This window comes from Parasteatoda tepidariorum, chromosome 3, assembly GCF_043381705.1.
Source record: "Parasteatoda tepidariorum isolate YZ-2023 chromosome 3, CAS_Ptep_4.0, whole genome shotgun sequence".
Taxonomy (NCBI): Eukaryota; Metazoa; Arthropoda; class Arachnida; order Araneae; family Theridiidae; genus Parasteatoda; species Parasteatoda tepidariorum.
The window spans coordinates 78,781,922-78,807,082 of NC_092206.1; the positions used below are offsets into that span (position 1 = coordinate 78,781,922).

At 29.2% G+C, this 25,161-nt stretch overlaps 1 protein-coding gene across 1 annotated transcript in view; it reads right to left on the reverse strand.

The window, feature by feature from the left end:
* Positions 1-24,263, reverse strand: part of LOC139425167 (serine-rich adhesin for platelets-like) — a gene marked incomplete in the record, with an annotated part of 134,658 nt that extends 110,395 nt beyond the window's left edge. Inside the window, 2 exon segments of the mRNA XM_071178880.1 lie at positions 17,533-17,578; positions 23,794-24,263. Coding sequence (XP_071034981.1) covers positions 17,533-17,578; positions 23,794-23,862 — 115 coding nt within the window.
* Between the last annotated feature and the right edge of the window lie 898 nt (positions 24,264-25,161).

Here is a 25,161-nt window from a genome sequence, read left to right on the forward strand (position 1 = left end):
CATGCAGAAATAGTTCCATTTTTCCTGACGCAACTATCCGCTCTTTCTGGATCCAAATTACCAATTAATCTATCTTCGCTGCTTTAACTGGAGCCTAAAACACTTCATTAGCTACATTATACCGCTATGCCCCCGTTTCCGATTCGCACCTCACAGCGATGGCCGTAGCAAGCAGACAAATCAATTGCACATGCTAAGGCGAAGAAAAATAGTCCCTTTTCGACAGAGATACGTGGAACAATTCAGCTGTACTTATCTAGATTTGTTCGAACGGAAGATATCTGGATTGTTACAGATACTGAGTTTTGTAATTAGGAGCCGGATTCTTAACTCTTCAGGCATGAATTGTCGGCAAAATAGAGGGTGGAGCAGCGTTATTAGGACTTCCCTGTCATGTGACCATTTGCATTTTAATGCCTCGAATAAATGATGCAGTAAAGAAATGCTTCGTTCTGTAATTGAAAAAGGAATTTTAGTACTCTTAGTTTTGATATGTTTTCTTAATCTCATTTCTAATGATGATTTCACTGCGATTCGCAAAATGAAGTTTTGTTGCAACGAAATGGGATGTTTCTTACTATTTAAGGTAACTGCTAAAAAAAGTTAACTTCATCTCACTTGTTAGGTTAATGCAACGTTTTTGACATACTTTTTTCTTCGTTAAAGAAAATAAAGCCTTTACCGACTGCTACAATTTTTATTCAGATTTATTGCATTTTTTTAAAATTACTAAAGGAGATAAACATTTTCTCGCTTCGCTCCTCAAACCCTACAATTGATTCGCATATATATTTGCTTCTGGGCGAGCGTTACATCGAAGTTAAAAATGATACAATTAAATGATTTCTAAGTTTTTTACTGTATTTATGCAGATTTAGAACCTCAGATTTAGTTTCAGGTTCTAATTAGGTGGTATGGTAGACATTGAAACTTCATCTGCAAACTAATTTCTTTCAATTCTTATTTAATTTTTGGTAACTATAAAAACTCAAATATTTGTATCTAAGAGATTTAGCAGCACTGAGCGAAAAGTTAATTCGTTTATTTGCTTCAGAAATTTAAATAGTTAATTTGTATTAGTCATTTGATAACTTAGTTGTGGAAACAGTTTTAAGTAAAATTTATTGAGAAAGAAAACATAACTTTTTAAATAAATAAAAGCTTATTTGCCGTTAAAAATTGTAAATGGTAATTCAATATCTTCATTACAAACTGCGGGAAAAAGATAATGCTCTTACTTACCAATATAATAGAGGAACAATAGTTTTAGTGTTGAACTTATAATTTTAATGATCAAAAACGTAATGTAAACAGAGAATATTAAAAGAGGGGATGAATATTACTGTTATTGCCGTTAAATTAGGAATAAAGTTACTAATAAACAAAGTTATAACTTATTGAATTTTTTGCTGATGAAGGCCAAAAAAGCTAGATCTCTCCAAAGAGAATGACCAAAACGCAAAAATTTATAAATAAGGATGAGCTATTAATGCGAATATTATTTAAAGGTTTAAAAAATATCTGGGATTTAGGTTTTTGCTAGAGTTAAAAAGAGTGTGCCATTAAAACGTTCATGCCTGGAGAAATTAGGTACAAGAAATATTCAGTCGTTACGAACCAAAATGATTTTCAACTTACTCCAAGCAAAATTGTTTTTCTATTATGAAAGAAAAATTTTATTTGAATAAAATATTCGTAAAAATCTTTCGATAAAAAAACTTGATGTCGCAGCAACCAATGGAAATATGTAGCGTTGTGACGCATTAGAAATAACTTTGGAAATCACATACTTCATGCAAAACAGCCAATCATAAAATAATTGTCTTATGTTATGCAACAGAAAAATAATATGATATAATCATTAATGTACAAAAAAATATTTGGCTGTCATCAGCATAAAATTAGAAAAAGTTATAACGGTATTTACCAGTAAATTATTAGCATATCGCTTATTTAAATATAAATATCAGTAATATTTATTTATGATTTTTTCGATATATTATTTTATTTATATTTTATAACGGTCGTTGAACATCTGACCATGTTGAATCTGGCTTTTTTAAAGCGTCATACATGTCAGGACAATATTTTATTTATTTTTTTTTTAACTTTTTCAGAAAGGCAAATAAGATTTGCGATTTATGTGTTATGCAAACGTTTTACGACAATAGCTAGTACAAAAGTGCTGAAAATTGATTTTAAAGCTGGTTCTACCAAGATTAATTTCTAATTCCTTCCGATAGAAGTAAATTTGACACTTTCTCATCTTTTTCCCTCACATTAAACTTAATACTTCTTTGAAATTAAATCAAAAGTAGCTCTCAAAAATCCATCTCCTTCCGGATAAAAGGATATATCTTCCAACTTTATAGAAGAATTCCTATCATTTTCCCTCTCCCTTCTCAACACCTCACCAGCTCTTGATATCTTCAAAATTTCAAACCTATTTCTTCCATAAAAAAAACTCAAAACCAAAGTCATATATCAAGCCCTTCTTTTAGAAAGACCCAAGTCGTCAGCTCTTGTTCAGTGAGATAACCCCTATAAAATATGGGGGCACCACCCTCTTTCCCAAGGTCCTCAAAATATCTACTCTATCAATGGAAAAATAAGAACAAAAGAAAAAAAAGAGGGATATTTAAAGGGGTAACAGCCCTACGCTGTAACCGCCAGCCATATTATTAATGCATTCGTTATCGGCAAATTCCGTTACAGTTACAACGGTTATTAATGGTACCAGCACAGCTTCAGAACATGACACTTAAGTTGGGCAATGGTGCAATACAAGAACGCGATTTGTCTGGAAGGCTAGGTCCTTATTGATTGGTTGATGAACGTGTTGCCAAAGTCGAAAGCCTTTATATGTTGAGTTGAAGAAGGGTGGAGAGAAAAGAATAAAAGTTCTTTTAGCACCGCGGGGTTATTTGGAAAATTGTTATTAAGAGGAAGGAAGAACAACCTTCGCATTGTAGGGGGTGGCAGTAGGAGGTGGTAGGTTAAAATTAAGATGCCGTTCTATCGATTGGAAAGATTGAGGTTATTAACTAGATATGAGATCAAGTTTGTCGTTTCTAGAATGAGAAACGAAAATGTGTTTAGTAAGGAAAACGATCGCTCTGTTTAACGAAGTCATTCTTAAAGCTATTTTCTTAACGTGATCGCTAAATTTATTTCAAAAGGTTTCAAGCGTTTTTAAAATTCGGCAAAAAGAAAATACTTTCTAGTTCTTGTTTTAATAACATTTCATAAATTTATGAATTCAGTCAAAATATAATACAAATATCACCCGACCATGGTCAAGCACCTATTCCATTATATCAGGGATTTTCTTTTAACGACCACGGTATGTTGGACCATGGATCTGGTTTGATGACTGGGATAGAGACTGAACTGGTTTTCATCCCCATAACGAGAAGACTAAAAAACAATCAACGAGAAGACTTTCAGCAAGAATCGAACACACGACCTTCCAAGTGGAGTGTCAACTTATATTAAATAAGAGTCTCTAAGAAATAAAATAAGCGAATCGATATAAGAAAATTTTTAAAAACTTATCAAAATAGAGCAATATGTTTCAAGTACTATAAATAATGAAAGGGAATAATTAAGTTTAAATTGAGGGATTTTAGCTGAAATTAATCAGCCGAATTAAATTATGTTATCGTAAGCTATGTTAAATATAGATGTGCTTAAATTAATTCCAGCAAGCGTTGCTTTATATTGCTAAGTTAGACGAAGTTCGAGTTTTAACGAAATTAAAAGAAAATTGATTAGTAAGTTTAATTGAAACAAATGTTTTAAAGTCCATATTAATAATTGCAAATTGGACTGAATTAGGGAAAGGATAATTGTTTCAAAGCAACAAAGTTTAGAAAAACGATTAAATTTTATTCGATATCGGAACAAAATTGAATGCATAAATATTTATGTATCATCATATGAATACGTTGTGAATTGTATGGCTATAAACTGTACAAAATTAAAGCTAAATTAACGTTTCAAAATTTCTTGAAGGTAAATCGTAAAACTAAAAAATAAAAAAATAAAAATAAAAACAAATAAGATTTGAAACTGAAAATAAGTATAACTAAAATCAGAAAATAAGGTTACAGCAAATAAAATTTATCATGCAACAGTAACAAGAAACAATTGCATAAGTAAAACTTCAAGCTGTTACGCTATAACTACAAATAGCGTGACGACATTTTTTCTCAATTTCCTTTTTTTAACATAAAAATTAAATAATTGGGAAAATTATGAACCTGAAAAGCAATTAAGTAGAAAGTATTACAAGTGCAATAAAATATCTATTGAAAAATTACAGAAAATTAAGTATTTTCTAATAAATCTATCCTTTCTCCCTTTAGAACTACAGCAAAAATGAGAAAAAAAATCTTAGTTCTTAAAATTTGGCTTTCAGAATATTTTTTTCCCCTAAAAAACATAATGTATGAGCATCATTTAAATAATTGTTCCATTCATTTTTAAACTTTAGAAAACATAAAAAGCAGGAACTCAAAAACCAGATTAAAAAGATTAATCAGCGTTTCGATGTGGGGAAAAATGAAAAATTTTCCCCTCATAAAGCCGGATTCTCTTTTCGAATTCCATTATATTCCCTAATAAATAGGTATAATCGCTATAAGTTTTTCCCCCTATTTTTAAAATCCAAATACAAAAGAATTTAATGAGGATTGGGGATAAATTAAAGTTTATTTATTCGATCAGAACAATATGGCACTCCAATTTCCAATTCATTATTTTGTGGGATAAAAATTACACGCATTTTTCATTTACTAGATGTTCGAAGTTTTTTTGGGGGGAAAAACGAAATGGAATGCCATTTTGTAGGGAGTAAAATTTTAATTTTGCCAGAGTAAGATTAAAGCTTTATTTTTTTTCTTTCTGCGGAATGTTTATTGCAAGTAAGATACGAAACCTGGAAACTGAAATATCAATTAGGAATGCAGAGAAGAAAATTTTAAAAGATAAGTCATTTAATACAGCAATTCAATTAAAAAAAGAATTGGAAGTTTAAAAATTAATGTCGTTAATAGATTTACTTTGAAATTAAGAAGCTGTGAAGAATTTTTAAACAAATGATTATGATTAAAATAAGTTGATAAAATTAACATAATGGAACACGATTGGAAAGTCTTGCAAAGATTAATTATTAACGAAACGATCACTTTCAATATGTCCTCTACAGCTGCCTCAGCGCCCAATGCTGTTTTCATCAAAATGCTACTTTTAGTTAATCGAATCAGGGTAACTTATTCTTTTAACACCAGATCCAAAAATTAAATTTTTTGGGAAATTTTTGGCATTTTTTCAAAGTGAAATTTTTATTTGAAAAGCTAAAAATTACTTTTGTAAAGTGTAATCAGGTATTTTTGTTAAGTATATCCCAGTATTTACGTAAAGTGTAACCAGGTATTTACGTTAACTGTAACCAGACATTTACGTAAAGTATAAATCGGTATTTTTAAATAGTGCTAATATTCGTTTTTTTTTTATATCTATAACGTATTTTGGAAAAGTGCAAATCATTCCAAGTACCTAAGAATACCGTAAAAACATTTTGATGCAGTTTTTGTTTTTGTTAAAGTTCTGAAAATGTTACACTTTGTGCATCGATAGAGATTAAACATTTACAAAAAAAGTTGGAATTAATTTGAGAATTGCATTTTTACGATTGCGTTAAAAAACTTTTTTTTAATAATGAAAATCATTACTATGGGCAAGTTAGAGTTGTATACCAAAAACCGTTAAATTCTACCGAAAAAAAAATTCTTAGAATACATATTTTAAACTTCTCTAATATATTAGTCACAGCCAAAAATAAAACAGACCGTATGTATTATTCTAAATATAGATAAGTTTCTATCTTTATACCATTAAACTAAATAAATAATCTTAAGAATTTCCTTTTATCAAGCACTCTCAAACATTTCCTTTTAAATAGGATTAACTTAAATGAAAGACTGGATTTTTTGTTAAAAAAAATCAATTGCAATACCAAACTAGAAGAAAAATGTAACAAAGGTTTATTTCTGTTACAAATGTACGAAGTGTGATATTTTCGTTACGCGATAAACATTTTAACTTCCGGTGGTTCATAAAGAGTGTCTTGGGTGTGCTGACGACATGAGATTTCCACCTTACATTCATGACCCCCGTACTGTAAGCCAAGTGTTTACTCTTCACGTAGTTACGTCAATGAAACTGTTTATGAACTACCCCATCGACAAAAACGCATATCATTATTCTTAAAAATGCTTATCCATTATACTTACGTGATTTAGAAAGTGTTTATTACTGTTACTACGAGATTTACAAAGTGTTTATTACTGTTAGTACGAGATTTACAAAGTGTTTATTACTGTTAGTACGGAATTTACAAAGTGTTTATAACTGTTATTACGAGATTTACAAAGTGTTTATTACTGTTATTACGAGATTTACAAAGTGTTTATTACTGTTATTAAGATATACTATTGTTACGAGATTTACAGTTTACGCATTACAATTCGTATTCAATGAGGTTCGTATTCATCATTCATTCAATCTGATAATTTTATATAGGGCCAATATTGGAAAATTACAGACCTTTGAACCATTATTTTGCAAATATTTGTGAATATTGGTGTAATGAGGGTTCAAGTGTTTTTGCTGCTGGGGATGTAATTGCCGGAAATTAGTTATGGATAGCTTATTTCTAAAAATAAATATTCCTAATAATTCTTAAGCTTCGCTGAATAAAGTAGTAACTCTGTAATCGGAACGCACCAGATAATCAAACGCCTTGTGTAATCAGGCATGAGGTAATTGAAGTTTCATAAAGCTTTTAGACATAGCATTGCATCCAAAAAGACACATAATGCAACCATTATTTAAAAACAATGCGCAAGAGGAATGCTAAACCATTACAGGAAATAGCTTCTTTTATAATGAAATTCGTGCAGAAAAAATGAGTTCAACGAACTATTTCCCCAAAACAACTTCGAAAACTACATCAATATATTATTGTCCCAAGCAGTTGCACAAATAATATTTTATTACTTCTAAGTAATCAATGTATGTTGCCACAAATTAATATTTAAGCATTCAGTTTTGCCATGGTCTTTTTGTATCCAAGTAATTTACCTGATGCTTATATGAGATTGTACTTAGGACGTTTTATATTCATTACGCAAAAATGCATAAGTACGTAAACAATCCACGCTATCATATACTTGTCAATGCATACGCAGGCAACATGTTCGGCCTTTAGTTTTATCAAATTTTATGCTTTAAAGCTTAATTTACAATTACATTTATTATGATGTTTAAATAGTTCAGAGAATCTGGTAAGCGTAAGTTTTTAAGTGCTGGGCACATTTATAAAGAATGTGCTTACTTTAATTTTATTTCAGCACTAGTTTGTAGGGTTGGAGCTCCTTGGTTAACTTTTCTGTGTACGCTTTACTTACGAGTAAATGCAAATACATAATAAATATATGTATCAGATTTTGAAAGTTATGATTTTCTCTAAACTTTTTAAATTAACCATAATTAGCTTTAAATTACGCATTTTTCTCAATGATTAATACATTTTAAAATACTCTAATTTTATCTAAAACTTATTCCACTCAATTTGTCAGAAACTGCGGAATTTTATCCTGCTGTTAAATTTAATCGCTCTTTTTTCAAAGTAAATATTTAAAAAAATATTGAATAATGCAGAAAAGAGTAAAGAAAATTGAAAACTTTATACTGCGCTGTCATCACGATTTTCCTAAGTAATCATCATGATTCACCTTTTTTAATTTTTTTCGCGTGTCTGATTCCTTATGAATATCACTGAGCGACTGTAAGGATTTATCAGTGACAAAAGAAACGAACAATGTGGAAATTCAGCTCTGCCAGACAGAGCTACTCTAACTCTGAAGGCAATGGAGTATGGATTAGACATTTTAAATTTGAGAATGTTAGGAGCCTTGCAGTTCATCGTACTACCTGAGCAGACTGAGAAAGCAATAACCAGCCCTGGGCTGTGGTGCTGATGAATTATTTGACTTGTGCTGTTTAAATACGCAAATGTAATAGTGTAATGTAAATTGTTTATGTATACGTATAACTGTAACAGGATTTAGATACTGATTTTGAAAAGCAATGTTACTCCGTAGTTTTTTTTAAATAAACATTTCAAAACAAATGAATCAAACAAAATGATTTTTGAGAAATAGCGCAGGAGCATATTTAGTTGCATTTATTGATTGTGCATTATATTTGACAGTGGAATTGGTCTATATTTCTATATCGATGTATTTATGAGCATTTGAATGGATTTAAAAATATTGGCAAAGGTAAATTAATTTGGGTTTTTGTTTTCAATACAATCATTTGATTCAATATTCAAATGTAATAATGATTATTAAAATCGCGAAAGGAAATAAAAAATGCTTTAAATAGAATTATTCCACTTTCAAAATTAACGACTCATTTGTTGATGGTTTAATAACATTGCTCAATTTTAAATCATTGTAAAAATGCAACTCTTAGAGTGATTATTTCACATTTTCTTTAGATATATATAAATGTATTATTATTTTAGAAGTTTCTGACCAGAATTTATTTTACTTCCTTTACTTCCCAGTTTATATCAGAAGCATAGCAGAATCCGACTACTTTCTATGCCTCTATTTTTTCTTCTTCCAAATAGTCTCATCCCTATTTATCTTTATTTCTAATAGTCTATGCACACAAAATGGATTATTTGGTACCTGGGTGAAAAAATTTTTCTTCATCCTAAGTTCTTCTAAAAAAAAAGTTAGTTCGATACAGTTTTTTTCTTGTATTTTCAATATTTCTGGTGAACTTATCACACAAGCGCAGCTGCTACATAACAAAAAAATAATTCTAAAATTTTTATGGAAAGAAAAAAAATCTAGAGGTAAAATGTATCATTCATGTATAGCTACAAATAGATATTCCCTTCAAAGCATTTGTTTTGGACACAGCATGTGGTCGTAAATTCAAAGAAAAAATATTTTTCGTAAAAAAAAGGGAATCAATATCTGGAATTTGAAAAAGAATGTTACCGTCTTCGAGGGATAAAAAAATTAAAGTTAATTTTAAGTTAAAAAAGTAAAATTTTTTCAACAATGAAAAAAATAAAATGTATTGTGTAGAATTAATTTTAAAAAATACGCACCATCATTTTGGCTTAAAAAAATTTATTGCACAAATGGATTTCGTTCTTTTCGTCTAAATATTTTTTTAATCCCTATCATTGGTTTAATAAAATAGAAAAGATGTTAGGAAGAAAATATTTATTTCAAAAATAATAATATTTTATAACATATTGCATGATTGTACAATATTGTAAAAGTGCATAACATGGGGAAGCATAAACTGAAGTTGTTCTCCACTATTATTTTTTGATTAAACTATTTTAGCGATTTACGATAACTATTGCAACACTGTTTTTAGGTGAATAAAATTTAACAAAATTAAGTAATAACTTTTTTATGTTTTAAAACTAAAATACTTTTTTTGCGTCTAATAACTTCGTTTTTTTTTATTTTAGCTTATAGGAAGTATCCTTAAAATTTAATGATTAAAATTAATATAATACTAGAATTTATGTGTTTATATCTATTGAGTGTTATAAAGTGTTATAACACATAAATTTTAGTATTATAACACTCATTAGATATATAAATAAAAATATTCACAATTTTTGACTTCAATAACTTTTTAAAAATAAATTACCCACACGGCAAGCATTAGAGGGTTTTTGAAGAAAATATTTTTCAAGTAAAGCTGAAAGTAAAAAATAAGCTTCTTTTAAAAATATCTAACGTATTCTTATGTGCTCCCCGCTCCAATCTTAAGAAGCATTCAGCCAGGAATTTGCGTAATGCTCCCCTTTAAAAGATGTCAAAGAGGAGAAAAAATTAATGTTCTTTGTAACCAATCACGGCCTGTCAATCATACTTATTTCAAAAAGACCAGAGAATAACATTCTGGTAGCGATTGACAAAAGAAAGCAAGTTTTTTAAAAGAATTTTATCTCTTTTTTAATTTTCCAAACATAAATTTCTTATTTTTTATGCTGTTAAGTATAAAAGAAACAGCTACAATGGAGGAAATCTGGTTATAGTGTTTTTAATACCTTAAATTTAATATACTTATTAAATTACTTGAAGTAGTACAATATTAATTATATTTGTAATTAATAACGTTTTGTTTAATTTCGTAATTACATAATATTTTAAGTCCATCATATGAAACTTTAAATAACGAAATTTTTTATCCTTATAATTTCCAAGTACTAATAAAGACACTGTCTCTCCTTTGTTTCTCACAATCCTATTTCTTTGCAATAAATGTAATTTTTTAAGTATTTTTTTTTAATGGCGGCACTTGGGGGTTGTCCCATTGGCCACAGAAATGCCAGAACTTCTACTCTCTTCTCGTTACCCAGTGGGCACCTGTGGCGAAGCCACGGCGGTGGAGCAGCGTCGCCCACGTCACACAACCACAAACCCGTTTATAGGGCGGATCACATTCACACAATCACACACAAAGGAAAAAGGACATAGAGAACAGAGAAAGAAACATCCATGCCCTGAGCAGGATTCGAACCCGTGACCAGCGGCTCCGCAGTCAGGCACGTTAACCACTCGGCCACCAGGTCAGCTTTTTTTTAAGTATATGAATTGTTTTATCAAAATTAAATTTAATCAATTCAAAGATTTACAAACTTTTCGTACTAGTGAGCTCCACCCCTTGATCGATGACGTTCTCCAACCCCTAATGATTGCCATGCAGTTTTATGTGGCTTGTTTTGCAAACCATGTTTGCTACAAAGTTAAACCGGTTTAATATGTATTCTAGCATAAAATTTTAATTTAAATAAATAAATAAAGTCTTTAAAACTAATCCATCTCTGAAAAGTTAAAATTTTTAATCAATAAATTATTAAAATAGAAATTTTTAAATTGAAATAGTTTTTTGGCGCAATAGATGAACTTCTAAAAACAAGACTATAATAATGTCTTGTGTTTAAAAAAAACATGTATGACGGTATGTCTCTTACGTATTCTTTCAATGATACGTCTTTCATAACTTTCATCTACGCTTTCTTCTGCTCTTCAATCAAGAGTAATGTTTATGTCAGATTTATAATGTGCCATTTATTTACATTATTAGACAACAAAAAATCTGTCCGAGCATGTAATTCATTCAGCCACGTATTTTGAATTAATTGCCTGTCAGGGAATGTAAAAAGTGTGAGGTTTTTCGAACCATGATGTTTCCGACCGTTTTCGGAGTCATCCCTTATATTTCCGGTTTATTGTATCAATTCTATTGTTTCCATATTTATTGTAATACGTTAATTTTATACAATTTATTTATCTTTATAAAATAAATATTATCGAACGTGCAATCTTATTTATCAACACGTGCAGACAAATTAGGACATAAATCACAATGCTCAAAACACTTGTCTGACAAATGAATTAAAAAATGCAAAAACTGAATTTCCTATCCCAACACAGAAAGACATTTTGAATCGACTTAAACCACATTAAGCTAGTTTGATGAAACCTTATTAAGCTGTACCATGTTATTTTATAAATCAGTGTTTGTAAACATTATTACACAATAATATGGTACGGCTTTTAAACATAGAGCAAAATAATGCCTTATATTTATGACAGTGCAGCAAATTATGTTTTAAGGTACCAATATTACAGCAAATTCACATAATCTAACGGTTCTAAGTACTAATATTATGGTTCAATAGTGATATATTTCCCCCTAAGTGTAAAAGGGTTACCATACATACTTTCTTTTTAATTATATCGAAGTAAATAGAGAGAATATATATTTGGAATCTTATCAGAATGAAATAAATTAATAAAAAAATGAAGAATAAAAGCGATTCAATTGTTCATTTACTAGCTTGTCTTTATAATAAAACATTATCCGCAAGAAAATATAGGTTCGGTCGACCTATAACTGTACTATAGTTAATCTGCAGTAAAATTAAAGAAAATAATATAATTTTGTAATATTACGTAAAGGTGTTAAAAATATTGTATTCTAGGGATAGACATTAATAAATTAGAAAAAATTAACAAAATTATAGTTAAAAGAGTTCGTTAAACTTGTTATTTTAAGTTTAAAAAGTTCATTGAACTTAAGTTTTCTTTCAAACTTTATATGAACAAAAAGATTGAAATATACGAATGTTGCTTATTGCTAGAATAAATATTTTCTACATTAAAATATTAAACATATAATTTGTAGACATGAATCTAATAAAATGTACGTGTGGTTCGACAAGTTTTAGTCTTTCAGCTCTAAAATTTTCCTATTTTAATTAAAATTTCAACTAGGCATAATGGTATAAAATAAGCAAACAATACATTTTTCACCACTAAAATTGCAAAGACTATTTAAAAAATTAAAGATTTGTGTCATGATTTTCTCTATTTTTTCACAAGTAAAACCGTTCTATAGTAAATCCAATTCTGCACCAGAAAAAAAAACTCCCACCCTCCTAAAGGTGCAACAAAGAGGGAGCAAAGCACTTTAAGAAAGGGAGGAAGTACACAGAAGATGGCTTTGATTGTGTGTACATTCATGACGTAATGCGGTACGGACAGTCGCCTCTGTACAAAGACAATTTTCACAAGTAACTTTTTTTCTTCCGAAAAGCCGTCAACTTTTTTTTTCTGTAGAATTTGCTGAAGAGTAAAACATCGCCAAAAGAAATCTGGACAAAGGGAGATTTGAAAAAAATGTTATTGGAAATAGTTTCGCTAAGGTGGATTGAACAGATATCCAATGAAATGTCATTTGGTGATAGAGTTTAAGACACGGAATAGAAGAATCATTGAGAACTTTTTATTTTTATTTTCTCAATATGCTTTTCCAACTTTCATGGGGAAGTTTTAGAAGATTTTCAAGGTTGCAATGAACTAGTGAAAAAAAAGTTATCTTGAAAAGGTTAAGATTTAGCATTTAATACTTAATATCGCACATAAGTAAATTTTGCTCATAAAAGAAAAAAAAGCTTACGTGGACTTACATAGTTCTACTACCAATCATAAGATGTTCTGCGAAGTAAGTCGCACTTTTGAGCATGGGGCCTACAATAGGTTTGGGTAAAAACCAATTATTTTGGAGCCTAATTAAGCGATATTCGAAATATCATTTTTTTTATATTATGAAAATGTATGTCAATCATGTTAATGATATTTTCCCATGAAAATAGAAATAAAATTATAGAAGCAAAAATTAATTTGAAAAATAAATTTTTCCAATTAAAACTGTTGATAGGAAAGGAAGAAGATGCAGAAATAGGGGCAAGATTTTTAAACGCACAATTTTTTGCTTCAAAAAACTTTCAAAACTTTGGAGGTCAAATAATTAATGCCAAAGACTAAAATTAACATTTCTAAATCAATGAAGTGTACTGTTGTATGGGTCTGAAACATGGAAACTATCTAAACTTCAGAGTACAAAACTAAATAGTTGACAGAACAGATTTTTAAAAAAGTATTCTAAAATATTCCGGTCTCAGGCCATATCAAATTTAGAACTCTGCAGTAAATATAAGCGATAACAAATCACCAATAGTATAATAAGAAAAAAAATGAAAATGGATAGGACACTCATTGAGAATGCCTCTTACTAAAATACCATCAGTAACTAAACGTGGGCACTAGAAGGCAGACGAGATAAAGGCAGGTCCATGCTTACATTGAGAAGAACGGAGGTAGAAGAAAGAAAACAGGTGAAATGGACGAGTTTGTCCGGAGGCGATATCTTGTGCAAAAGACCGAGTGGGTTTATTACAAGAAGATAAGGCCCGCAGTAAGTTGAGTAAAGTAAAATTATTAATTTAATATCAACAATGAATATTGATATTTATTTAAATTCACTTGATATTAAGCAGTTAAAAATAAAATATTTGATTTATGAGTAGTCTTCAAATGTTGAAGTATCTTAGGTTGACTCTTGTTCACTTAATCTTAGGTTGGTTCTTGTGAGCAAGGATAAATATTTTTGTTCCAATGCCCACCTGGAGAATGACATTTCGTCATACAGGTATCTAAGAGGCAGATTTGTTGGTCACTTTCTCAGCGCCACCATATTAGATGGGCCGATGTTAATCCCACAGAAAGGACTGTTTGAACAGAGAAGGAAAGAACATCCTTGCTTTGCCCGGGATTCGAACCCAGTACCCTTCTGATGCAAGGCTAGTTCCCAGACCTCTACGTAGGAAGGTTGGCGCTAGGATTAATGTTAAATAATATTCCTTAGTAATACCTCAATCAGGAAATAAAACCATTAAGTGAATTGTATGAATACTAAATCTTATTTTTTACAAATATACACATACATTTCAAATAAAAAAGCTTATTTAGAATAATTTTTTAATATTAATGAATTTAAGATTTTAACGTTTTTTATGCTACAAGTGAAAAAGGAAATTAGGAGACTATCTATTTAAAATTCTACTTTAGATGTAAATATTAAACAATTTGCCAAAAATGAAGAAACTAAAGAACAAAGTAACAGTAATTAAAAGCATTGCACCGGAGAAAAAAAGCAAAAAAGCGATATAAGTAATTAAACAGGTCGCGAAATAAATTTATAAAAAAAACAGGAAAATGAATCAATGTATTTAATTAAAGTTCAAATCTTTCTTTTGTAAAATTCTTCAAATAGGAAGAAACCAGAAAAAACGAATATCCGGTAACTTTTTAAAAATATTGTTCGTCTTTTTAAAACTAATTAGAGATCGGGTACGCATAATTACGACGTAATAATAGAAGAATCGATAGTTTACAAAGAATCAAAGTAATTAAGAATGAAACGAAAAAAAAATCAATATCAAGTTCAAAGAAAAGCGGGTGTTGCCATTTTTAAAAGATAAGAAATGAATTTAATTCGCTTTGAAAAATAACTGATTATTCAAACGATAAAAGTTTAAAAGTCTGCGTTTTGCAACTTGCGATGATAATTAACTGAGAGGAAATATATTTTATGCAAAGATTTAATTTATTGAAAGGCAAACTACTAAATTTCAATAAATAAAAATTCTATTAAAATTTCTTTCCTCCAAACCACCAATTGAAAAACGTGCTAGATTTTATACGTTTTTAATCTTCTTTGCAAATAACTTATTCTGACAGAAATAAGAAATTGCTCAAAAGTAAAGGTTTAATTTTAAGCTGAATTCACTTTCTGCGCTGGGCAATCATATTATGGATTTGGCAGAAAAGTAAAGTGGTGGATCATGTATATTTAAAATAATTCTAAAACCAAAGTTTAAATTCTTTAAAAATATTCTGCCAGATCAATTATTTCTAGATTATTTTTAATTCTTTTTTACTGCAGTTCCATCTGTAATTGTTTTTTTAGAAACCTATTACAGATGGAACTGCTGGAACTAACTCAGAATTATTATTATTTGTTTTATTAAAAAATTAGCATAGTGAATGTTACGTGGATTCATTATTGCGCTTCACAGTATTTGTTGCTTCAAGTGGAATTATGGACATAAATCCAATATTTGAAGCTAACCACACTCCTTAACTAATAAAAAATAGGATTTGGCGAAAGAACAATCTGCTTTAATTACAGAATAAAAACATTTTAACAGGTAATAAACAAGCATTGGACAGTAAAATTGAGAACATGTAATCAATCGGTTGTAATAAATAGAATGTGCATAATTGGATAAAATTTGCAATCTTAAATCATCATTGCTTGCATTCTTGTAGTCCATTTTAAGTACAATTGAAAATGTAATAGTTAATTATGATACTGATTATTTGTTATGAATTATATTTTGTTAATTCAGGAAAATAAAGCTGAAGCCGCAAAATATACAATTTGACATATTTACTTTATTTTTTCTATATATAAAATTTATAAATGTAAAACATTTTGTATCAATTTCCTGGGAGATGTTTTTTTAAAGTAATGTTATGTTGCAATATTGCTATGAAAAGAGGGCGGGAGTTGTAGAAGAAACTATTTACCAAAACTTAACTACAAAAAATATTTTCAATCTAGACTTCTGCAGTAGCTTAAAATAACTCAACAATCAGTAATTGCCATATCTAGAATTCAAAAATTGTAGGAAAAATGCCAGTTCCTGGTAATTTTTTCCATTTTCTCAAGTTTACGAAGTCTATTTTCGTTAGAAGTTACAGTTAAGAAACAATTTTTGTCAGGAAAGCAAAACTACTCCTCTATCTTGAAAGTGAAAAACCTCACCCATAACTCATAATCATCAAGAGACCAGAGAGCGAAGTAGACTTACTACTATGAGAACAAGACGAAAAAGGAATATACCACCCACCAACGAAAAAAGAATGAAAAAAAAATCGATTTTCGCTTTGGACGTGACAAGGAGGTTAAACCACCTACCAGACGGTTCTAAGGGATCTACAGTCCCTGATGGTTATTTCAGAAGAAATGACCAGCTAGTCTATATACTTCATCTTTTCTCGAGCTGCTTTACGACCCACAAAAAAGGTGGAATTGGAAATTGTAAGGGATAACCGTGTGGATCAATTCAAATAGACTGTGTGGGTTTGAAATAAAATCACCATGATATTTTGTCTGCACTACAGAATTTTGAACTGGCAATTTGCTGGCTTGCCAGGGCATGAGATAAAGATATATAAAATATTTGCTTGTAATATCAAAATACAGTAACTTGCTGAAATGCACAACTTGATTCCAAAATACATCTATACATTACTTTTATAGGTAAATAAAAAATTAAAGGCGTCTACCGAAGTAGCATACACGGCAAACCACTATTTTTATATGGTAATTTAATATTTTATTTAATTTCATTGATTAGAAATTTACAAGCAAAATTAAAAATCATCTATTTGGATGAAAAAGGCAAAAATGCATAAGAAACCACGAGTACTGTCTAAATATATTTTGTCACAATCCCACATGAATAGTTGACAAATCTTTGCCAAAAATAACTATAGTCTTCTCCTGTCATCATATAAAAAAAGTCTGCCTCCTTTTGAAAAGATTTTGTATTTCTTTCCATCTGTATCCTATCACTGAACTATAGTTCATTACAATACAAGCGTTGGCATTATCTAGTACCATCAAGTAGAGATAGCTAAAAGTTTTGTATAAGAATCTAATGCATTTTCAGTATATCAAAATTAAGTAGTATTAAGTAAGTAGCGGAAAAGGCTTTATATGAAATTTTTCACAGAAAATTAGATTAAAAGTTATAGCTTCTTACATTCAATAAACACACTGACTATCGTGTTTTGAAAACAAAATGCTGAAATTTTGTTAAAAGCATAAAAATATAAACTCATTGAAATATGCGTGTTACATACCTGTTTTAAATGATTATTATGTTTAGATATACTAATATTATATCAAATATTGCGTGCTAAAAAACATTTTTCAGAAGTAAAGAAATACGCTAATATATTCTGAATTTAATATTAGATCAATACGTGAAAGTTGACTAACCTGCCACTGGTGACAGCTTGCTAACAACAGCCCACCTGGATTTCCACTGCAAAAAGGGAAAAGAAAATTAAAAATCTTTAAAGTAATCACAATTACAGAGTTGCAAATTACAACACTTTTTGAAAAATATTTTATAGAAAGCTTCACTACTTCTGGAGTTGCAAGTACCCAATTATTTATATTTTAATAATTACAATAATCCCGATGTTTATGCCACTTTTTATTAGTATGCATTGGAAAAATCTGCGCTGTTGACAGCTTGGTAGTCACGAAAATAGTATTTAAAAGCTATATAAAATCACGTGTTCATTATGTTCATAAATGCGGTTTTGACATGTTGCTCATGGGCTTCAATAGCGGCACAACTCAAAAAATCAAGTTTTGAGATAAGTGGACTTAAAGTTTTCATTGCTAAGCAAAATACATAAGAAATACTTTCGTTTGCTTAAACGAAAATTACCTTCAAGTTGAATTACGAGTTGTACAAGTATTGTCGTTGAAAGAATGTGTATTTTCCTATTTACTCCTGTTCTTAGTCCAAAACTCGTGTTTTTTGAATTGTGCCACTATTGTAGCCCATGAGCGATGTGTGCTCCTAATAATAAATCTAAATGTAAAGCCAATGATAATTAAAATAAAGAAACACTCAGTGTCAATGTATTGAGGAAATTGCTTGGTTGTGTGAAAATTGGACTATTTCGTACTTCAACTTAAGATTTATTTTTGGAATATATAACATGACGAAAAAACACCTAAAATTTGTTAAATTGCGTCTATTTTTGATAATTATGAATGCAAACTATACAATAAAGAAAGACAATAAACGTATGCCTATTTTCCCAAAAGTTTTTACGATAGAATGTATAATTAATTGAGGCTAGAGTCAGACGCGGCTATGCTGTGCTAAACGTAATTTAAAATAATTACTTAAAAGGCACAATCAAATGAATCGTAAAGAAACAATGCAAAATGAAAGAGAATGAGGAAAATGATGGAATAAAAGCTATTGTGGATGTGGAACCTGTGTTTATTAAGATAAGTTAACAAAAAAAAAAAAGGTTTCCCAGAAAGTTAGCTACGCTATTATAATTCATGACAGTTTTGCTTACATTTATCGCAAGTCACATAATTTGAACATCAAGAACATGGAAAATTATCGCTATATAACAATATATCGCTTACCTCTAGTCTTATCTTTTCTAAATTATGCCAATTTATCGCATTATATTCGCAGAGTCATCATACGAAGTCATAACTTCTTAAAGATAGTTTTTCCATGTTGTATAAACAAAAACAAATTAGCATAATTTGATGGCCTTTTAATTTCTTGAATATTGATTTTTGGTTCCAAATACTTCACTTCTTAGCACTCAATTTTGACAACAATTGCAAACATATTTAGTAGAGAATGTAAGGACAGATGTTTCGCTAGTTAATTCTAAGTTGATCGAAATAATCAAAAGCAAAGCCCCTAAAGTACTCACAATTATTTTTTACATTAATTATAACAGGTTATTTTTTTAAACTGAGACACTCATTTGAATGAGACATTGACAAATATAAATTGCCGGGAATTTCATAATTTCACGAGGAATAAAATTTTTAATTTATGGACGTCACTTTTACTGTTTCTTCCCCATCACATTCAGCGTTTTATAAATATTTGATCTAAACCTGCATGTAGACAGAAAAGCCTCAGTAGGTATGAAATGCACTAAATTGTTTGAAAGGAAACATGTTTTTTTGGTGATACATAATTTCTTAATGTTTCTCTTATCAATCGGCATACAATTTTCGAATTTAATGGAAAAAAAATTATGAACTGAACTGCCAATTTATGAAGCGAATGAAATTTCTACGATAGCTGACTTTTTTACCGGTTCGTTTTCATTAATATAATTTCGAAGGCGCTAACGAAAAATTTCTCTCTTAAATCAGAGATATGCTCTTAATAACTGGAATTTAACCAATACCAACTTATTAAAAACTTTCTCGTGATACCAAGTATTTTGTTAAATCCCGGCTAGTAATAAGAGAGTTCGGCAGTATGTGGTTAGTACATGTAGGACATATTTCAAATCCTATATCATTTTAAATTTTTAGGTCATGTAACTTTTCTAAATCGATTCAATTGCTCAATTGCCAATGAATTGAACCGGGTACGGATCGTAACGAATCTACAACTGGCTCGCACCGACTACAGTACTAACGTAAAATATCGTCAGTGGTACACGGATAATGGGTTATAGTCTTCGTGCTGTCAGACTAACCGTGGGAGGCTTTCAAGATTTTCCTGTCCATGTGACGCAAATGAAGGTTAGTTTCATCAAAAAATCCTCCACGAAGGGAAAATTTTTCCCAGAACTTAATCCAGGAGTTCCCTTGTCTTGCAGATTGGATTTAAAATTACTAGGCTACGGAGTTGGACATTGAGTTGAACAATGTTTATTCTAAATATGTTCATTTTGCATAACTTTTAAAATATGTTTATTTTGCATACGTCACTTTTCATCATATCTATTATAACGTGAAACAACTTCAATAATTGCGTTAAAGTTCCACAGAAAGTACCATACTGAGTACTTGTATTTCTTATACATATAAATTTGAAAAAAGCTTCTTAATTAAAAATTCCTTTACATAATAATGCACTTTTACAATAAGAGACCCATATACATACAGATTTGCAAAGAGCACATTGTTTAAAAATTTTTTTACATGGAGATAATGCACTTTTACAACGAGCGACACATATAACATGTAAATTTACCGAGTGCTCGTTAACTCAGAATTCCATTTCACTGAAATAATGCACTTTAACAATTTACATCTCCTTATTTAGAAAAGAATAATCTTATTAGAAAATGCCAGATAATAAATAAACCAAACATACTTAGCATTAATCTAAAGTAGCGTAAAGAAATGTTTATATTCTTCCAACTTATTTAACCACATTCTTTATTTTTTTAAATAAAATAAGAGGCATCAATATTCAGAAACAAACCTCGAAAAAAAAGGAAGTGTAAACATTAAGCAGTTTCCTGAGAAGAAAAAAAAGAAAGAGACTATCCCTATTGAAAAGAAGTCTATTGGAATGGTGTGAGTGGTCAATATCATGTTTGAAACACCTTTTTTTCCTCCTTCGTGATCAATAAGATGCTCGCCAACTTGAGAGAGAGCGGGTGGAAAGTAGTTTCAGAAATCGCGTAAGAGTTGCTTCCAGGTAACGTATAGGGCCGTCAAACTTTATTTCACCCTTCGTAAGGCTTGCTTTACGACCCATTTTCTGCTGACATCTACAAAATACGGCCTTTACAGCAGTTTGGGCCGCCAAAGAAGGCTTCCACTATTGTTTCACAAGTTGCCTTTAAAGATGTATGGTATACCCGTGAAATGCTTAGCTTTTCCCCTCTTTTTATTATTTATTTTTTGTTTATCTATTATATGAATTTCTTTTTAGTGCTGCTTATAAATCTTGTTTTTTTACTTACAGAAATGTAAGATATATTTTACTTCACTTTTTGCAACATTACTTTTTTTAATAAAATATTGTTGGACATTAGTTTTGTTTAGCCAAAATTGTAAAGTGACATGATTGGAAATTAAGAAATATTTGCTATATTATAAAATACAATCTTGATTAGGTAGGATATATTTTTTTAAATTTATCATGCTGTTACAAGTTCTGAACTTAAACTCAAAGTTACAAAACTTATTTACAGGAAGGGCTCCATTTCTGGGAGAAATGTTTCTTTCAAATTGAAAGTTATTGGGATTTGAAATTATGAATGGAATTACAACTGATTTTAAATTGAAAAAAAAAATTCTTATTTTTACAAAGCATTTTATTAGATACATTCAAATAAGGTTTGTATTTTTCACTGAATAGTTTGCGATCGTATTTTTCAAAGTGAACCTTAATTGAAAAATTACCATTATAAATAATAAATATTTTATCTGACACTGAACAGTTTATTTTGTATATTTAATGAAAAGCATTTTTTAACGAAGTAAAATAATTCTAAAAATTTTGTTTTATAAAGTTGAAATCAAAAAATTCTATGGTTAATGATATGATACAATCTCCTAGTTTTTGATTTTTAAATATTAAATTACATTGAAAACTGATTACTCAAACCTCTTTCTACTTAACAGTTAGTATAATAAAGAAAAATGCAAATTACTATACGCAACAAACATTTTAAAGTTAAAACATAGTATTTTTATTTTCCTTTTTTCTGCACCAAATGTGAAAAAAGGCCTATTGAGAATGGATAAATAGTGATACAGTAGTTTAGAAATTTTAAACTAATTTAAAGCATATTGTAAGTGTCATTCCAAGACTGAATTAAATAAATTATTCCACGACTGAGTTAGCAAGAATGAATGAAATTTAAATATTTATTTAAAACTATTACGCATATTGCAATCAGCAATATTTACAGAACAAATCTTATTTTTCAATTATAAATGTATCATACGTTATTTTTTACACAACACATCTAACTCCTGTAATTTCGCATTATTTGTAGTTCCCTGAAATCCATGGTTTCTAAAGTTGAGCCAAATGCGTTCTGTAAGCTCTTGATGGTGTTTTAAGTATTTAAGGAGGATAGATCACAAGTGATTTTGCCACTACTTGAAGCCACCATGATTGTCGGACATTTTGTCACGTTTTTTAGTTAATGCCAAATTAAAAAGCGTGAATATTTTTTTTCACTAATTGCATGACATACCACAAATTTATGAAATATTGCTGAATTATATTATAAAACTTAAATGTTTACATTTTGAGGTTTAATGTTTTTGAATTAAGTCAAATATAAATGTGCTAATTCTAATTTTATTATTTTTAAGAAATGTTATAATTTGCAATAACTAAAATAAGATAATTTTATATGTAATTTAAATGTAAAAATTGTTTCGAAAACACTGTTTTTACTGCAATGCTTGTTACAAAAAATAAAAAAAAATTTAAGTTGGTAAAAAATTAATTATGTACCAAGCATATTCCTAAACTTCATTCATTACTTTAATACAGAATATTACTTTCTTGTACTGAAGTAATATTCTGTTTCTAATTTTACATCTCTTTCTTTCTGAAGTCAGACTTCTTGGAAATAATTTTTCAAACACTGCATACTAAATATCATATGAAACTAAAACTGTCTAAAAACGGTATTCATAGTTTATGTTGATATATGCTGTTGAATTTAACGAAAAATAGCTTTTAAGTTACAATATATACAATTAAATAGATTCGAGAAAAAGTTTTTTTCCCATCACTATGTTGCACATTAGTAAGATTTTCTATTTAATACTTGCATTCAAACTAATGCATTTATAAAAATTAGTCGCGTATTTTTTGAATAAAAATCAGAAACATTTTTCATGATTTCAATTTCAAATTAAAATAAACTAACTTTTAAAATATAAGACGTTTTTAGTTCCTTTTCCTATAAAATTTATTTGCAAAAAAGTTTCAGAACTTTGCAGCAGATAGTTTAATAAAATAGTTTAAAAATATATTGTTCGTTTATCTATTATATTTAATGAAATTAAATCTGTTTAATATTGAACAATTTTGACGTCACACCAATAATTGAGCAGAATATTTGCACAAATTGTCTAATTTTGGTGTGCAGAAATATTGCAGTTTCTTCATATGAATCTATCGAAACTTTTATGCGTATGTTTGATGAAATTGCAATGTGATCATAATATTTTGCTTAAAATTTAATTCAGATTTTTATAACAATTTATGTTTCAAATATATCTTACATTTCATAATTTAATAACTCTCTGCCTTACATAACTGTATATTATTAACTTTGAACTGTAATTTTTCGATGTATATTTGAATTTATTTCAATAGTATTTTTCTATATTTCAATTCTTAAATGTAAACCATGCCAAACATATCTATTCATAACTTTTATTTTTAATGCATTCAATATTATAATTTGCTTTTGCCTATTATTTGCTGCTGTTGACAGCTGCACATTTCGTTTAATTAAAAAATCAGCTTTTATTTTAAAAAAAAGTTTTTTTTAAAAACTTGAAAAAACACATTTTAAATTACTTAAAATGTGCAATTAAAATTTTGATTTCAAGTTGAGATTTTTATTAAATTTAATATCTTTTCAATAATTTTAAATTAAAAATAAATAAAATTTCAAATGCAAAAAATATACCCTGCACCTTAAAGAATAATTACTAACTTTTCTTACGAACAGGTGCAAAAAGACTTAAAAGAATTACCTTTTTCTTATCCCTGTACTTCACACTTCCTTCCAAGACTGTCTTCGGATCCCCCATTACACTTGACATATGCCAGCACAAAAGCACATTATTCCATATTGCAAAAAAGAACAGCACATGCAAGATGTAATCCAAATAATCCGTCTGCGAAAATTATTCCAATTATTCCCATATGACATAAACCACGCGGCTCCAAACTTCCACGCCTAATCCATGGTTTCAGGTCAAGTTGAAAAAAGAATTTTTATTCAGCCAAACTTTCGCGCACAACTCCTTTCGATCCAGCTGATTTTGATGTTGAGCTTTGTCATCACTTGCGTCTCGATTACGAGTTTCCACTCACCGTTTGTCGAGTGATGCGGAGAAGCAAATGACGGGAGGTTCCCACAGTCGCCATCACACCGCCAATGACGCGCCAACTACTTGGAAATCTCGCCGTACTACTATTCTCGATTGAGGACTTGCTCGTGAATGATGGATAAATGATGTAAGAATGGTTATTGTGTGAAAAGTTGTTCATTCAGAAATGTGTTATTTATAGTAAGAAAAATTCTATTTTTACTCTTTAGTTGGGATAACTTTATTCGAGAGAAAAAAATATTTTTATGTATACAATATATGTTTGCTTTGCCGATTTTAAGCGTACATTAATGAATAATAATTAATTAAAAATATAAATTAATAAAGTAAATATATATGTTTATGAATTTAAAGGACTAAGGCATATATTTTAGGAATTTATATACACATTTAAAGAACTTATATGTTTATACATTTAATTGACTTAGGCGCACTTTTTGAAGAACTTTTATACACTTATAAACATTTAAATACGCTAACTCCATTAAAGAACTAAAGTATAAATTTAACGAAATCATGAACATATGTATAAACTGGAGGGATTCTTGAATGCATGTATGCAATCTGGAAAATTCATTTACGTAAGAAAAATATTAACTTCTATATCATATAAAATAATTACACGTTATAAGAAAATGAAAAAGAATTAAAAAAAACTGTGGTGTTAAATTTCTATTTATTTACAAAGAACAATTGTTTCGAACAATTTTGAACAATTGTTTCGTGAAAAATATTGCTGTAATAGGCTTAAATTGATGATATATTTTTTCTCATTATTATGTTAAAAGTTGATTTTAAGATTTTGTTACACCAAACATGTCTTTAAGTTGGTCCGTCTTCAATAAAAATTATCCTATGAATTATCTTCTGAAAAATTGAAGCAGCAGGTTAGATACTTCAGCAATTTGGTTTGCACATTTTATTCTCTTTTTGTGATATTCTTTATTAGTTTTAGTTATCAGTTATTTAATCTCTTTTAAAAGCCAAGTTATCACTCAAGTAGATTTA